Source organism: Macaca mulatta, chromosome 16 (genome assembly GCF_049350105.2).
Source record: "Macaca mulatta isolate MMU2019108-1 chromosome 16, T2T-MMU8v2.0, whole genome shotgun sequence".
In the NCBI taxonomy this organism is placed as follows: domain Eukaryota; kingdom Metazoa; phylum Chordata; class Mammalia; order Primates; family Cercopithecidae; genus Macaca; species Macaca mulatta.
Genome location: NC_133421.1, coordinates 90,026,157 through 90,042,901, shown reverse-complemented (window position 1 = coordinate 90,042,901; position 16,745 = coordinate 90,026,157). Strand labels below are relative to the sequence as shown.

General features: G+C 46.4%; 1 protein-coding gene and 1 long non-coding RNA gene across 10 annotated transcripts in view; one reads left to right on the top strand and one right to left on the bottom strand.

Moving 5' to 3' along the window:
• Positions 1-16,745, bottom strand: part of RNF213 (ring finger protein 213) — a 134,153-nt gene that overhangs the window by 55,994 nt on the left and 61,414 nt on the right. For all 9 annotated transcript variants that reach the window (XM_077973145.1, XM_028836895.2, XM_028836894.2 and 6 more), the window contains 8 exons: positions 13,763-13,943; positions 10,940-11,113; positions 10,449-10,598; positions 6,301-6,926; positions 4,639-4,804; positions 2,535-2,752; positions 1,185-1,325; positions 914-1,078 (listed from right to left, as the gene is read on the bottom strand). In XM_077973145.1, the coding sequence (XP_077829271.1) occupies positions 914-1,078; positions 1,185-1,325; positions 2,535-2,752; positions 4,639-4,804; positions 6,301-6,926; positions 10,449-10,598; positions 10,940-11,113; positions 13,763-13,943 (1,821 nt within the window). The remainder of the gene's footprint in view (positions 1-913; positions 1,079-1,184; positions 1,326-2,534; positions 2,753-4,638; positions 4,805-6,300; positions 6,927-10,448; positions 10,599-10,939; positions 11,114-13,762; positions 13,944-16,745) is intronic.
• On the top strand, positions 208-9,115 carry LOC144336050 (uncharacterized). Its single transcript, XR_013407450.1, has 2 exons — positions 208-387; positions 7,290-9,115. It is a non-coding gene; the product is annotated as an uncharacterized LOC144336050 (long non-coding RNA).

The following is a 16,745-nucleotide window of genomic DNA, read 5'->3' as shown; positions in this document are numbered from 1 at the left end:
CAGTCTCCTGAGCAGCTGGGATTACTGGCACCTGTCACCATGCATTTTTGTATTTTTGGTAGAGACGGGGTTTCACCATATGGGCCAGGCTGGTCTCAAACTCCTGACCTCAAGTGATAGGCCCGCCTCGGGCTCCCAAAGTGCTGGGATTACAGGTGTGAGCCAAAAGTGCTGGGATTACAGGTGTGAGCCATGGTGCCCAGGCTGTTTTAATTTTTTTTAATTATCTTTTCTTAATTGGGAAAAAAAAAACTTCATACTTTTTGAGACAGGGTCTCGCTATGTTGCCCAGGCTGGTCATGAACTTCTGGGCTAAAATGATCCTCTCACCTTGGCCTCCCAAAGTGCTGGGATTACAGGTGTGAGCCAAAAGTGCTGGGATTACAGGTGTGAGCCACCGCACCCGGCAGAGATAAAGGATACCATTTGTAAAGTACAAATCAACTTTAAAGAAAGCACCCATAATAAAATTGAGAGACTGTTACGTAAACCAGTACACCATTCTCCATATGATTACTTCTGTTCTGTCCATCTAAATCTTAGTTATTTGGATTCTTGCCGATTTACAGAGTGAGAGAGGCAATTCAAGTGTCTTTCTAAGGGCTATCTGCTGGGTGACCGACTTCCTTCTCAGCGCAGTGGACAGGCTGCCAGCTTGCAGTGTTCATCCTGCAGGTCGTAAGGAGGGACTAACCCAGGGGCCCGCCCGCCTTAAGACCTCTCTCTGGGGCCACAGACTGGAGTTCCATGCACCCTGCAAATGTGCCAGCTCTCCTCTCCATGGGCCTAAGAGCAGAGCCCTTCTTACCAGGCAAATCCCAAGTCAAACCCTTTCCGTGTTCTTGGGGGTACCCAGCCCCCACGGATGAGATGACGCCACCAGCTTAGCGCCGCTGCAAAGATGCGCCCTCACCTCTGAAAACCTCTCCACTTCCGTGTTGTTATGATCCTTCTTGCCAGACATCAGCATCAACTTGTTCAAAAGCTCCTTCAGCTCCTCTAAACAGTACTCCCGTGGCTCCTCGTGGCTGCCAGGGATCCCAGGAAGGACCAAGTGCAGAACCGTGTCTGGGGAAATCTGCGAAGAGCACAGGCGAGAAGTCGCTTTCCTGGGGGCAGAGGCCCTGGACTGGCAGCAGCCCGCAGACAGGCGGCAGCTGCACCGAGGGGTGGGGACCGCTCACCTTTTGGCCACCTTTGGGTGCGTGGATCACATACATGCCTCTCTGGTTGATGGCCGTGGCCAGGGTCAGGGATGAGAGTTCCACAGACCCATGACTCTCCTTCACAGTCTTCAGCCACTCCAGGTTCCTGGCAGAGTCACACTGTGGGGACAAAAGGAGAGAACACGGGCCACAGTTGGAGAGAGCATCTTGCCCTTCTCCCTCCTACGGTCGGCCTCCCGCCTCTGCCTCGCTGCACAGCCTTCTCCCCACGCTTCCGCAGGGCTCAGGACGCAGTCGCCCACCCAGCGCCCCGGCTGGACCAGGTGCGGTGCCACCCTGACAACGTGATGTGTCACTCAGTGCTGCTTTGTACTCGCTGTTCACCCACATTTCCTCTAGTGCCTGGTGTCCCGGCTGGCACGTGGGGGCACTTGGCTTATATTTGTGGAGGAGTAGAAGGGAATGAGCAGCTGCCCGTCTGCCTCTCCACCAGACGCCATCATTCTGCCAGGTCCCCAGTGCAGAGAACCCTCAGGGAGTGACGCTGGAAGCAATGGCTGTGGGAGTCCCAAGTCCTCAGTGTCCTTCTGTGGCCCCCAAGTACAGTAAGAGGAGTTCAGGAAAAATGACAACAGAGGGTTTTGTTTGGAAACTCTCCTGAGTTTCTAGCAGAAACATGAACATAGCTTTACCTGCCCTTCCATATGTCACTTCTTCCTCCACCCACATGCAGAGCATACCTAGATATGGTATCTAGTTAAGCTGCATAAGTCAATTCAGACCCTGCTACAGGAAGTTTACTTAAATTTAAATGTTTACTTTTTTCTTTCCTTTTCTTGTTTTTTGAGACAGAGTCTCACTTTGTCGCTCACGCTGGAGTGCAGTGATGCGATCTCAGCTCACTGCTATCTCTGCCTCCCGAGTTCAAGCAACTCGGGAGGCGGAGCCTCCAGAGTAGCTGGGATTACAGGCACACACCACCACGCCGGGCTAATTGTAAATGCTTACTTTTTTCTGATAAAATATTATATCAATTATAGAAAATAACAAAAAGTAACAGAATAAAATGACAATTACAACCATTCAGAGAAAACTCCTGGCAACATTTCAGCATATTTCCTTTCTGTCTTTTTTCCATGTGTGTTTTGCACCTTAGAGATTACTATGTGTCATGTCATTTTGTATCCTGCTTTCTAAGTAACAAGATGGTGAATTTCCATTTAGGAAGAACAGCTTTTCAAATATCATTGAAAATGGCTGTGTACAAACCTACCACACAGGTGTACCACCGTTTGCAGTCACTCCCCTAATGTTGCTAAGCCACGCTGTATTCAATGTAATCTGCATTAGAGCCAGAAGACGACTCACCAGTTTCCTGGGCAGGTACTGGTCATTGTCCAGAGCCTTCCACAGCTCTTTCAGATGCTTCATGAATGCATCGAAGCCCACCCTGGGGTCCAGCTTAAACAGCAGGGATGCGTAGCCCTGCACGGCGTCATGGAAACAGGCCACCCGGTCCACGTCAATGTCATTCTCCCCCGCTGAGATGGAGGCCAGGTCCACAAACACCTTCAGCTCGTTGATGCCTGGGGGAGAGAAGAGGGGAGGTCAGCGTGGGACTATTCCGTGATGGCACAAGACTCGGTCTTGGGCAGTAATCCTTACTGAAGCTGAAATGGATATTTCATACATTTGTAAGGTTCTGTCCACTTTCTGCTTTCAGTAAGAGTCCAGAACACCTCACCTTTTGTAGTGTTTTTTTTTTTTTTTGAGACAGAGTCTCGCTCTGTCACCCAGGCTGAGTGTAGTGACACGATCTCAGCTCACTGCAACCTCCGCCTTCCAGGTTCAAGTGATTTTCCCGCCTCAGCCTCCCGTGTAGCTGGGATTACAGGCGTCCACCACCACGCCTGGCTAATTTTTTGTATTTTTAGTAGAGACAGGGTTTCGCCGTGTTGGTTGGGCTGGTCTCCAACTCCTGACCTCAGGTGATCCACCCGCCTTGGCCTCCCAAAGTGCTGGGATTACAGGTGTGAGCCACCACGCCCAGCCTATCGTGTTTGTTAATACCACTAAACAATCTCTCGCCGCTCCTCAGTAACTTCGGTGTCCCAGGCACTGTACTGCGCTTTTGTGTACCCTGTTTCCTTCAATCCACACAACAGTACCATTTAAACAAAAAGAAACCAAGGCTCAGCTGTAAATAACATGTTCACAATTAACTACGAAACACTCAGATCATTCCCCTCGGATAAATCACTCATCAAAGGATGTGTATCAGCGTGGACCAAAGAGTCCACCGTTGAAAGCGGGAGCTCTCCCAAGAGAGCCAGAGCCTGCGATCCAGCAGGTGGTGGCCCCCAGACCCCCCAGCACACCTGCACTGCTGCCTGTGCCCCTCCTGCCTCCTCTGCCTCTTCCTCTCTCCTCCGCCAACATCTAAGCCACAGAACTGAAGAGGCTGCCAAGAAATGCACAGCCTCGATGGAGAGGTTGTGAGAAAAATCTGTGGGGCTGGGAGTGGTGGCTCACAGCTGTACTTGCTCACACCTGCACTTTGGGAGGCCAAGATGGGTGGATCACCTGAGGTCAGGAGTTTGAGATCAGCCTCGCCAACATGGTGAGACCCCATCTCTACTAAAAATACAAAAAATTAGCTGGGTGTTGTGGCGGGCGCCTGTAACCCCAGCTACTCAGGAGGCTGAGACAGGAAAATCGCTTGAATCCAGGAGGTGGAGGTTGCAGTGAGCCGAGATCACACCACTGAACTCCAGTGTGGGCAACAAGAGCGAAACTCCGTCTCAAAAAAAAAAAAAAAGGGCCGGGCGCAGTGCCTCATATCCATAATCCCAGCACTTTGGGAGGCCGAGGCAGGCGGATCACAAGGTCAGATCATCAAGACCATCCTGGCTAACACAGTGAAACCCTGTCTGTACTAAAAATACAAAAAATTAGCTGGGCGTGATGGCGAGTGCCTGTAGTCCCAGCTACTCAGGAGGCTGAGTCAGGAGAATGGTGTGAACCTGGGAGGCAGAGGTTGCAGTGAGCCAAGATCATGCCACTGCACTCCAGCCTGGAGGACACAGCGAGACTCCGTCTCAAAAAAAAAAAAAAAAAAAAAAACAACTCTCTGTGGGCAAGAGCTCCCCTTGTCCTCCAGTAAAAAATCTACTGGAAGAAAAAGCTGAAGGGGGGCAAGATTTTAAGGAAAAGGAACCTGAGTCATTTACAGCATCCGAAGTGGCGGGGTGTGGCAAAGTGAGTGGCTTTTACACCAGCACAAGGAGATACTGTACCGATGTGAACTCTGTGAGCAATGCCCATCTCCCTAAAACATGCAGGCAATGTCTTTCTAGCCTTCACATAGCCCTTGGCCAAAGGGAGATATTGCCGAAGAGTTTAGGAACGCCACACAGTGCGCCATCTGAAAACTTTCTCCAGACTTCCAGGCAACCCCAAAGGCTGATTTTACCTCCAAGAGCCTCCCGGACCCAGCGGATGAACTCCTTCCTCAGGGACAGAGCCTTCAGCCCCTCGCACCGGGCCTCGCTGATGTCCTGGAGCAGCTTTTTGGCCTGGATGAGCTCCTGGTTGATTTGGTCCAGGGTTTCATGGCCAAAATTGTCAAAGTCATCAGTCTGCAAGAAAAAGCTCTACTGTGGACTGGAACTCATGAACCAGAACCCCAGAATCTGTGAGCTGCAAGCACCGACCATCGCAGCAGCCCCACCCTCCCTCAATGCCTAGACTTGCCACTGCTATGACAACAGGCACACCGAGCTCTTACCCTTGAATTGGATGATCTAACCCCCACGGCTGTTTCTCCCTGATCAAGAGTAACTGTGATTCCTGGGAACCTGACATTCCACTTAGCATTTTATGTGGACTGTAAAATCAGTTCCTCACATAACCCCGCCAGGTAACTACTGTTGCTTTTTCTGCTTTATCAGTAAAGGCCCAGAGAAGCTGCTTCCTCAAGGACATGCACTAGGGTTCAAGTGTAAATGGGTGTGAATCCAGATTTTTTTTTTTTTTTTTGAGATGGAGTCTCGCTCTGTCGTCCAGGCTGGAGTACAATGGCACTATCTCGGCTCACTGCAACCTCTGCCTCCCCGGTTCAAGTGATTTTCCTGCCTCAGCCTCCCGTGTAGCTGAGATTACAGGCGCCTGACACCACGCCTGGCTAATTTTTGTATTTTTAGTAGAGACGGGGTTTCACCATGTTGGTCAGGCTGGTCTCAAACTCCTGACCTCAGGTGATCTGCCCACCTCAGCCTCCCAAAGTGCTGGATTACAGGCGTGAGCCACTGTGCCTGGCTGTGATTTCCAGCTTTTATGCTAAATTCTAATCGTTATCTCATTCTACCTAAAAACACAAACAGCAAAAGACTCAGCCGGGCGCAGTGGCTCACGCCTGTAATCCCAGCACTTTGGGAGGCCGAGGCGGGCGGATCACGAGGTCAGGAGATCGAGACCATCCTGGCTAACACGGTGAAACCCCGTCTCTACTAAAAAAAAAATACCAAAAAAATTAGCCTGGCGAGATGGCGGGCGCCTGTGGTCCCAGCTACTCAGGAGGCAGAGGCAGGAGAATGGCGTGAACCCAGGAGGCAGAGCTTGCAGTGAGCTGAGATCGCGCCACTGCACTCCAGCCTGGGGGACAAAGCAAGACTCTGTCTCAAAAAATAAAAAAAAATAAAAAATAAAGCAAAAGACTCACCTCTTATAAGACTCTAACAGAAACAACTGATTTACGGCTTTTGGGTGGAACTGGGAGATGCAGCTGGGCCGTTGACAAAGTGGTTTTCTTTTTGGCTTCTGTAACCTGAAGAGAGCCTATGACCCTTTACAAATGCCTGGTTATGAAAAGAGGAATGTTGCCCTTTCCTGAGTTCTCGATCTTCATACTGACCCAAGAAAACTCACTCTGGCTAAGGTAGGGAATTTATTTATAAACAAAGGTAAAAACAAAGCCCTTGGGATATTCAGGCCTCAAGTACCACACACACAGGAACCCCTGACGGAAGCTCTAAGTCATCCACCCCGCTTTTCAAAGCCACAAAGCCCAAGCTTCCTGAAGAGCCTGAGGCAGGATGCTCCTCTCAACCCCCACAGTCCCTAGCAAATAACTTACAAAATTTAGTAAAGTGTTGAGAACACTGAAGTCACCGGTCAGTCCCAAGCTCTCTTTGACCTGCAAGATGACCTTGGCTGCGTGGACGGCCTGGTGCAGGTGATGGTATTCCTTGATCTGTTCGACTCGCTCCTTGATCCAATCACGTTGGCCCTGGTGGTCCACAGTGCACATGATCTTAAGTTCTGAAGCCAGGTCCGTGTATTTATTCACAAAGTCCTTGAAGATGACATCAATCTCTGCAAGGGTGACCTCTCCTGACTTTAGATCCTGGTACAGTTTAATGAACTTTCTGTAAGAAGGCTGATACAAATAGTCGTACACCTCTTCAAGCTTAAGGATGTGCTTTTCTGATTCTTCTTCGGGCTCGCTCAGCAACTCTGCGGCTTCCTGTTCTTCCCGAGGCTCACTCAGTGGCTCTGCGGCTTTCCGCCAAAAGATCTGGAAGATGTGGCTGTCTCTGAGCAAGTCGATCTTTCCAGCCATTTCTCGGACCTGGGAGCTCAGGTGGTAATGCGTTTCCCTCTGTGAGTTTGAGGAGGTGGGCAGTCTCACCGTCACGGCTTCGTTTAATCTTTTACTGCTGAGGTCTTGTGAGTGTCTTGTTGCAAGTTCTCCAAAGTCCACTTTAGAAACCAAAAGAAAATGTCAGAAGTCAAAGCTCTAATCATGATTCCATTTGATTTCGCCTTCCTAAGACTTACTCTCCTCACTTCTCTGCGTGAACTCAAGAGCACACAGCTGCTAGGATTTCTTTCTTGGGAAGAGTTCACAGGTCTTCCCCTCCCGGCTTGGCCTTGTTAACCAATATTCATGATAAAGAAAGCATCATAACTTCTGGGTAAAGATGGCCATGTGAAAACACGCATCTATTTACTCTCTTTGCCAAACCCCACTCCGATGACAGAATATAAATTGTATTTAAAAAGTCATAAACTAGTTGGGCGCAGTGGCTGACACCTGTAATCCCAGCATGTTGGGACGCTGAGGCAGGAGGATCAGCTGAGGTCAGGAGTTCATGACCAGCCTAGCCAACATGGCGAAACCCAGTCTCTACTAAAAATACAAAAATTAGCCAGGTGTGGTGGAGTACACCTGTAATCCCAGCTACTCAGGAGGCCGAGGCAGGAGAATCACTTGAACCTGGGAGGCGGAGGTTGTAGTGAGCCGAGATTGCGCCACAGCACTCCAGCCTGGGTGACAGAGTGAGACTCCGTCTCAGAAAAAAATAAAAAGTCATAAACTGACAAGGACAGGAGGAGGAATAGTGAACAGGATAACAGGAACAGAATTTTAGAAGCTGAGAACGAGCTGCACCCATGGTAAATGACATATGAGGCCTGACAGCATGGAGTCCTGGGGCCACAGTGGGCAGTGCTGAGAGCTGAGCGTTTTATGTCACAGGATTCCCAAAAAGCAGACACACGTTGTGCAGGTCACTGCAAACTGGGAGGTGGTGATGAAATAAGGAAGACTGGGTTCAAAGTCTGTTTAAGACACGGTCCAGGCCGGGCACAGTGGCTCACGCCTGTAATCCCAGCACTTTGGGAGGCTGAGGCGGGTGGATCACTTGAGGTCAGGAGTTCGAGACCAGCCTGGCCAACATGGCAAAATCCTATCTCCACTAAAAATACAAAAAATTAACCGGACGTGGTGGTGGATGCCTGTAATCCCAGCTACTAGGGAGGCTGAGACACAAGAACCACTTGAACCCAGGAAGCGGAGGTTGCAGTGAGCCGAGACTGCACCACTGTACTCCAGCCTGGACAACAGGGCAAGACTGTGTCTCAAAAAAGAAAAAAAAAGACGTGGTCCATCCAGCACACTGTCACCCCAATGCCCTGACACAGCAGGTGGACCCCCTCCTTCACCCCAGCAGCCAACAGATGCTTTATTTTCTAGAAAAGATAATGCAGAGGGGCGTGTGGACTGGAGGCCACAGATATATGTCAGAAAAAAGGGCATTTCTAGACACATCCCCTTTCTCAGGAAACTAACAGAAGACATGAATTATCCAAACTCAGGGGGAAGGAGGAGGGGGCGTGAAGCACAGGGGACAGAGGGAGGTGGCAGAGAACCACACTGAGAACACAGGCCATAGGAGGACTGCACGTAGGATGCCGAGGCCCGCCAGCCCGCTTCTCTCTCGACTCCCGGAAACCTGGCAGCCAGGCCCACATCCTCCAGACAGGAGACAGAAGACCTCAGGAGACAGGCCAACTTCCAGGCTGAACCACGGCACCCCACGGCAGCACCCCGCAGAGGGCCACCCCACTTTTGAGGGCTTTCTCTTAAACACAGACAAACAAGAATGTCCAGACCTAGGAGGAAAATCAAAATAAATCAACAAGTGAAAGGAACCTGGAGGAAGCAGCACATGATGCAAGGAAAAGCAAAACCTCCAAAACAAAACTGTGAATAACCCAGCAGGGAAGATACTGCACCGTGAACAAGAACAGGATAGAATTTAAAAAGGATCATTCTGAGAAAAAGAATTCCTTTACATTAAATATATATACAGGAAAGCTGACACGAAAATGTTAGCAGAAAGTTTGGTTCTGAATAAATCTCTCAAGACCAGAGCGAAAAACCGGTGGAAAACTGGAGAGAAAAATGATGACAGTTAGATGACCATCCAGGAGGTCCTGTATCCAATCAACAGGAATTCCAGCAAGAGAAGAAAAAATTAAATCATTCAAGGGAATTTCCCAGAACTCAAGGACTTTGACGTCTAGATTTGAAAGACCTACCTATTAATACCCAATAGAGGGGACTGAAAATATTTTATTTTTGGGGGATACAGTCCCATTCTGTCACTCAAGCTGGAGTGTAGTGGCATGATTTCGGCTCACTGCAGCCTTGACCTCCCAGGTTCAAATGATCCTCCTGCCTCAGCCTCCCAAGTAGTTGGGACTACAGGCATGCACCACTGTGTCTGGCTAAATTTTTTTTTTTTTTTTTTTTTTTTTTTAGAGATGGGATCTTGCTGTGTTGCCCAGACTGGTCTTAAACTCCTGGGCTCAAGCAATCCTCCTGCCTTGGCCTGCCGAAGTGCTGAGATTACAGGTGGGAGCCAACAGGCCCCGCCTCCATGGAACATAGATCCAGGCCAAGACATGTTATTATTTCAGAATATGAGTAACAGAAAGAGTTCAAGAGCTTCAAGAAAGAGAAAACAGGTCACATACGAAGGATGTGTAATGGGCACCGCATTGGGCTTCTCCATACATAGCCATGCTGTGGAGGCAGTGACGGCACAGCACATTGAAACTTCAGAAGGAAAATGACTTCCAGTCTGTAATTCTAGACCTAACCAAGTGACTGACCTAGGAAGAGGACATCTTTAGGCACGCAAGGATTCGAGGGTTTAACCTCTTACACCCCCTTTGCTCAGGAAGCCAGTGAGGGTGTGCTCTGCCAACAGAGGAAGCAAGAGAGAGAGGGGGGCGGGGTCGCGGGAACCCCGTCTAACCCAGGCCAGAGGCAAAGGCTCCCTAGGAGGTAGAGGGAGACTCCACCCTACGTCTGCAACCCAGGGTTTGCAGGTTCCTTCTCAAAGGTCAAACCAGTGATCTTCAAGGAAATTCAGACACTCGGCAGAGATTGGGATGAATTAGAAATGAATACAATGAAAACAGCATATCATTAACACGATGAAAACGGCATTTGACAGGAAATGTAATTCTGTGGAAAACAGAGAGTTTGTGCAAAACGTGGAAAATGATCACGGTTTCTTTTGTGGTTCACTTCTGATCCGTATAGGTCCTGATGATTTAACCCTAAACAATGATGCGACTCCACTGTGAGAAAACAGGGAGCAACGGGAAGTGGAAAGGTGATGTGTGCAGGGCACAGGCCAGAAATGCATGGCTCTAAGCCCTTATCTTCCGCAGCGGGTGTCAGCAGCTCATGCTGATGCCGGAAAAATCAAGGAGACATTTAAGCATGTTATTTGGAAATGTGGACATAAATACCAAAAAGAAGAATCTAAAAGAGGTGAAAGCGATCCCCCAGCAAATGCAAATTTAAAAAAAAAATTTTAAAGCATTCTCTCCAAAATAAAGGTCTGCTACTGCGATCCATTCTTACTGTGTTCTCCTCTAACCCTTTGAGAGCCCTCAACTTTGTTCACTTCTTAGGAATACCACCTTGTATTAGGTGTTTCACATTCGCACACATCTTCAGGAGACTATCAACACATCTTTTCTCTTTCTCTAGAAATAACAGTTCCTCCATTCTCCAATTCAGTGCTTCCTCCATAGTACGTTTGTCATCCTGGGGTGAAACACTTTTTTCCTCTGGAAAACAAGAACAACAATAAAGTAACCCAGTACAGCAAACAGATGCCATTTTCCATGGCAACGCTTTGCATGTGCCCCACCTTCCCCGCCACCAGGACAAGGACTAGGACAGTTTTGCGCATAGCCACTTTTTCCAGATGGCCATTATTTTATCATTTTCCTGTGATGTTCTTGAGAATTATAAACCACTCCTATCAACTTACGAGCAAGAAGAGATACTCATTATCAAGGCTAAGATGATCATCTCCTTTACAAAAATGCACACGCAAACACAAACGTATCTTCAAGCTACTTAATGCCTCAGGAGCCTGAAGTGCGTATCTCGACTTGATGCTTACTCAGTTGCCAGATGTCAAGAAACTGATTCTTGTGCTTTATAATCAGCTCCAGTTGTCCAACTAAAATCGTTCCATTTCGGAGGTCACCAGCAATTTTCGTGAACACAGAGTCAGCAGCACCCATCAACTTCTTGCCATCCTCTGTAATATTTGCTAGTATTTCCTCATTGGTTCCTGAACGGATGAACAACATAGTTAAAACAGTGTGCTGTGCTCCCCACCTCCCACCTCATTGCCAATAGCATGGGAATTCCAAATAACCTCTTGTTCTGCCCCCACTTCCTCAAACACAGGCAACAGCTAGCCAGTGTCTCCAGATACGCCAGTCCCTCCACTCCCCTCTGCTTTCCCCCATGACGGTTAGGTCTTGCCCAGATTCATCCCCTGAACAACTTCTTTGTCCATGAAGCAGACTCCCTCAATGGCCAAAATCAGCTGGGAGACACATTTCTCAGGTTAAAACCCATGTCCCCTTCAGCATATGGATGGACTGACTTTTTTTTTTTTTTTTTTTTTTTTTGACAGGGTCTCACTCTATCACCCAGGCTTGAGTGCAGTGGCACAACCATAGTCCACTGTAACCTCAATCTCTGACTTTCCTGCCTCAGCCTCTCGAGTAGCTAGGAATACAGGTGCATACCACAAAGGCTGGTAAACTTTCAAACATTTTTGTAGAGACAATGTGAGATAATTTTTTGTCTCACTTTGTCACCCAGACTGGTCTCAAACTCCTGGGCTCAAGACATCCTCCCGCCTTGGCCTCCCAAAGCATTAGGATTATACGCATGAATCCCCTCACCTGGCCTGAATATATTTTTTAAATAGAATACGCAGAATCTTCTTTAAAAAGCCCCCACCCTAGGAATATCTACAGCAGAAGAAACTGCATCGGGGATGTAGACATACCTAGCAAAGCATATCAAGATGGTCTTAGGGAGACATTTTCATAGCATATGCAAAGAGAGAAACAGCCACGTGATAACTTTATACTCTGTAATCTTCATTATCTTGTAAAATCTTGGAATTGATTTTATGACAAATTTAGAGGGCAGAATTTTTATGTATGTTTAGTTTAACCACAGAGGATTTCTCTCCCAGTAATATTAGAGCCATACAGTAGTAGGAGAAGAGGAAGCTTATCTGCACCATAACATACAAATATAGTAGCTTTATTAATTATTGCAGAAACTTGGAAGCAACCAAGATGCCTTTCATTAGGTGAACGGGTAAGCAAATTGTAGCACATCCATACAATGGAATATTATTCAGTAGTAAAAGGAAGTTAGCTCTCAAGCCATGAAAAGACATGGAGGAAACGTAAATACATATTACTAAGTGAAGGAAGCCAGTCTAAAGGCGACATCCTATAAGATTCCGACTATAGGACGTTCTGGAAAAGACTAAAGGAAATGGAGGGGGTGTGGGTGCGGGAGCACAGGGGATTTCGTAGGGCAGCGCAACTATTCTGTACGATACTGGAATGGTGGACACAGGCCATGGTTTATCCAAACCCCAGAGAATGGACAACATCAGGAATGAACACTACTGTAAACTATGGACTTTAGTTAATAACAATGTATCAATATTGGCTTGTCAGCTGTAACAAAAGCACCACGCTAATGCTGCATGTTAATACCAGGGTACTGCCTGAGTGATGGTGGGGGAGACAGATGAGAACTCTGTGGTTTCTGCTCAATTTTTCTTTACACATAAAAGTGCTCTAAAAATTTCTATCCAACTTATAAACAGGCTGAGCATGGTGGTGCATGCCTGGAGTAGCAGCCACTTGGGAGGCTGAGGCAGGAAGATCACTTGAGCCTGGGAGGTCGGGGCTTACAGTGAGCGGTGATGGCATCACTGCACTACATGTAACTTGGGCAACAGAGAAGACCTTGTTTTAAAAATAAATAAATTGCCGGGCACAGTGGCTCACCTCTGTAATCCCAGCTACTTGGGAGGCTGAGGCAGGAGAATCGCTTGAACCCGGGAGGCAGAGGTTGCAGTGAGCTGAGATCCACCACTGCGCTCCAGCCCAGGTGAGAGAGCGAGACTCCATTTCAAAAATAAATAAATAAACAAACAAACATACGCAAATACACAAAAATGATCTTTTTAAGAGAGTAGCTTTCACTTATGCACTCCCATATCAATTCAGTTATTTGCTCCCCACAACTTCCCGGATCCGTAGGAAGCTCAGCATTGATTTTGGCTGATCCACATCTGGTGCCCTCTCACTAAAAGAGAGGAATCTAAGGTCTCACACATCAACTGGACTCTAATGTTTTTAGGATGGAATGTCTCTCTCCCTCCTTGATCACAAAACACCTGGGGCAGAGGGGGCTGGGTGGGAAATCAGACAGCCCAGTACTTCACTTTCTGTTGAGGTCATCAGTGTTGGCTTAGACATTCTACATTGATCTCCAAATAAGCAAGACATACCTGGGTCTGGATTTTAGTTTTTACTACTTATAATCTTTGAGACCTTAGGTAAGTCACAATGCATTCTCCAGTTGTTTCCTGATCTGAAAATTGGGGGCCTTAAAGGGGACTTTCAGAAGGGCTGTTTCAAGGGCACTGGGCCAGTACAGTCACTAGGGTGCATCAAGCATTCAATGAATAGTGGCTGTTAGCATTAGTCATTATTTACAACGCAAGACACTCTGAGCCTTCCAAAGTCTCTCTGTCCAAACTGCAGCCTTTGTCTAACGTCAGCCCATCCCAATTCAGTATCATCATGTAAAATCTTCTGCCTCCCACCTTCCCCAGAGTCAGACAGGCACCACCTTCACTGAGCTCATGTTCCCAGCACTCCCGCAAACATACCACACAATTTGAAGAGATGCTTGACATCTGCCCACGTGAGCAGATGTTTTAAAATGTCATCCAAGTTGTCCACGGCTTCCCCATTGTTCCTAGGCCAGGACTTAGTGATCACAGCAGACAAGAGGGTACCAAATTTCTGCAGATTATAGCAAGAGAGCCCCCGAAGGATACTGGTCTGAGACTACAAGAAAATTCATAAAAAAGGGACATTTAGAAGTTTTTCATTAGTTTGTTTTGAAATAACAAAAGCAAATTACCTACTCAATAGCATTTCAGAAACCTACTGTAACTTGTTTTATAAGGCCACAAAAAGAGCAAGATAGTGAAACACTTCACATTTCTTAGAAGAATTTCATTTCCTTTTATACTGCCTCCTTAAGTGTCCAGCACCAGAGATTTGAAGACACACACACAAACACACACCAACACCAGTCACCCTCCTTCCTTCTGGCTAACTGCCAGTTTCTATATGTTCTTTGCACTCTCATATCATGAAAAACACCAAAAGTGAATAAACCCTTAATATAGCATATATTTTATGTTTCTAAATGTAATTCTTTTAAAAAGCTGCCTACAAACAACATATACATTTTCATTCTCTTTTTAATTCTCCTCCGAGAAACAATATTTTTCTTCCTTAGGTTCAAAGTCTCTGCAAAACGTTTCAGTAATTAGTAAAAACCACAAGGTTAATTTATAATAGATACTTTCTGACATTTAAAAGGATAAAAGCTTATCCAGCCACATGTTACAGAAACTATACACCATGATCAAGTACAATTTATCTCAGAGATGAAAGGTTGATTTAACATCAAATATCAGTTAATAACAATAGGAAAATATCACGTGATCATTTCAGTAGATACGGAAAAAGCATTTGACAAAATCCAACTCTCTTCTATGATTAAAGGAAAAAAAAAAAAAACCATTCAACAAATGAGGAGCAGAAAGGAACTTCCACAAAGGGCATCTATGAAAAGCTCACGTTGACATCACACCTGGTGGCAAAAGACTCAAAGCTTCTCCTAAGATCAGGAACAAGACAAGGATGTCCACTTTCACCACTTTCATTCAAAGTTGTACTGGAGGTTCTAGCCAGGGCAGTTATGCAAGAGAAAGAAATAAAAGGCATCCAGATTGGAAGACGTGGAACTCTATTCACAGATAATTATGATCTTATGTATAGAAAATTTAATTCTCTTTCTCTCACGCACACACACACACACACACGCACGCAATTTGAGCTACCAAATGAGCTCAGAATGTTGTAGGATACAAGACACACGGAGCACTGTGTGTCTAGACACCAGCAAGGAACAATCTGGAAATGGAATTCAGAAAACAATTCCAATTACAATAGCACCCCCCCCCAAAAAAAAGTACTTAGAAATTTAACAAGTGCAAAATTTAAGCTATGAAAAATACAAAACATTGTTAAAAGAAATTGGCCAGGCATGTAATCCCAGAACTCTGGGAGGCCAAGGCGGGTGGATCACCTGAGGTCAGGAGTTTGAGACCAGCCTGACCAATATGGTGAAACCCTGTCTCTACTAAAAATCCAAAAATTAGCCGGGTGTGGTGGTGGGCACCTGTAGTCCCAGTTACTTGCGCACTCCAGCCTGGGCGACAGAGCAAGACTCCGTCTAAACAGGAAAAAAAAAAAAAAGATCTAATTGAATGAAATAAATCTGACCTAACCTTGTTAAAATGGCAATGCTGGCTGGGTACAGTGGCTCACGCCTGTAATCCCAGCACTTTGGGAGGCAGAGGCTGGTGGATCATGAGGTCAGGAGATCAAGACCATCTTGGCTAACACAGTGAAACCCCATCTCTACTAAAAATACAAAAAAAAAGTTAGCTGGGCGTGGCAGCAGGCACCTGTAGTCCCAGCTACTCAGGAGGCTGAGGCAGGAGAATGGCATGAACCCGGGAGGCAGAGCTTGCAGTGAGCCAATATCATGCCACTGCACTCCAGCCTGGGTGACAGAGTAAGACTCTGTCTCAAAAAAAAAAAAAAAAAAAAAGACAGGCAATGCTCTCCAAAGTGATCTATACTTTGAATACCAGCCCTATCAGAATCCCAGCTGACTTCCTTGTCAATGGAAACTGACATACTGATTCTAAAATTCTTATGAAATTGCAAGGGACCCAAAATAGCCAAAACAATCTTGAAAAATAAGAACAAAAAAAAAAATACGAACTCACATGTCCCAATTTCAAAACTTACTAGAAAGCAATGGTAGTCCAAACGGTGTGGTACTGACACAAGGATACGAAAGCAGATCAATACATAGAATTGAAAATCTAGAAATAAATCCATACATGTATGGTCAACAGATTTTTGACAAGAGTGCCAACATCACTCAACAGGGAATGTAGAGTCCTTTCAACAAACGCTGGAACAACTGGATGTCCACATGCAAAAGAATGAAACAGAACCCTTACCTCACACCATATACACCATATACAAAAAGGAACTCAAAATGGATCAAAGGCCTAAATGTAAGAGCTAAAACTATCAAACATTTAGAGATAAATAAACACAGGAGTAAATCTTCACAACCTAGGATTTGGCAAAGGACTCTTTGACACCAACGGTACAAGCAACAAAAGAAAAAACAGATATGCCCAAATTCTTCAAAATTAAAGACTCTGTGCTTCAAAAGAAACCATCAAGAACATGAAAAAACAACACATAGAATGGGAGAAAATACTTGCAATCAGATATCTGACAAGGGACTTGTATATAGAATACAGACTCCCAACTCTATAATAAAAAGACAACCCAATTAAAAAATGAGCAAAAGAGGTGAGGTGCAGTGGCTCATGCCTTCAATCCCAACACTTTGGGAGGCCAAGGAGGGAGGATCATGTGAGCCCAGGAGTTCAAGACCAGCCTGGGCAACATCTCAAGACCCTGTCTCTACAAAAAAAAGAGAGTCTCGCTGTGTCGCCCAGGCTGGAGTGCAGTGGCACAATCTCA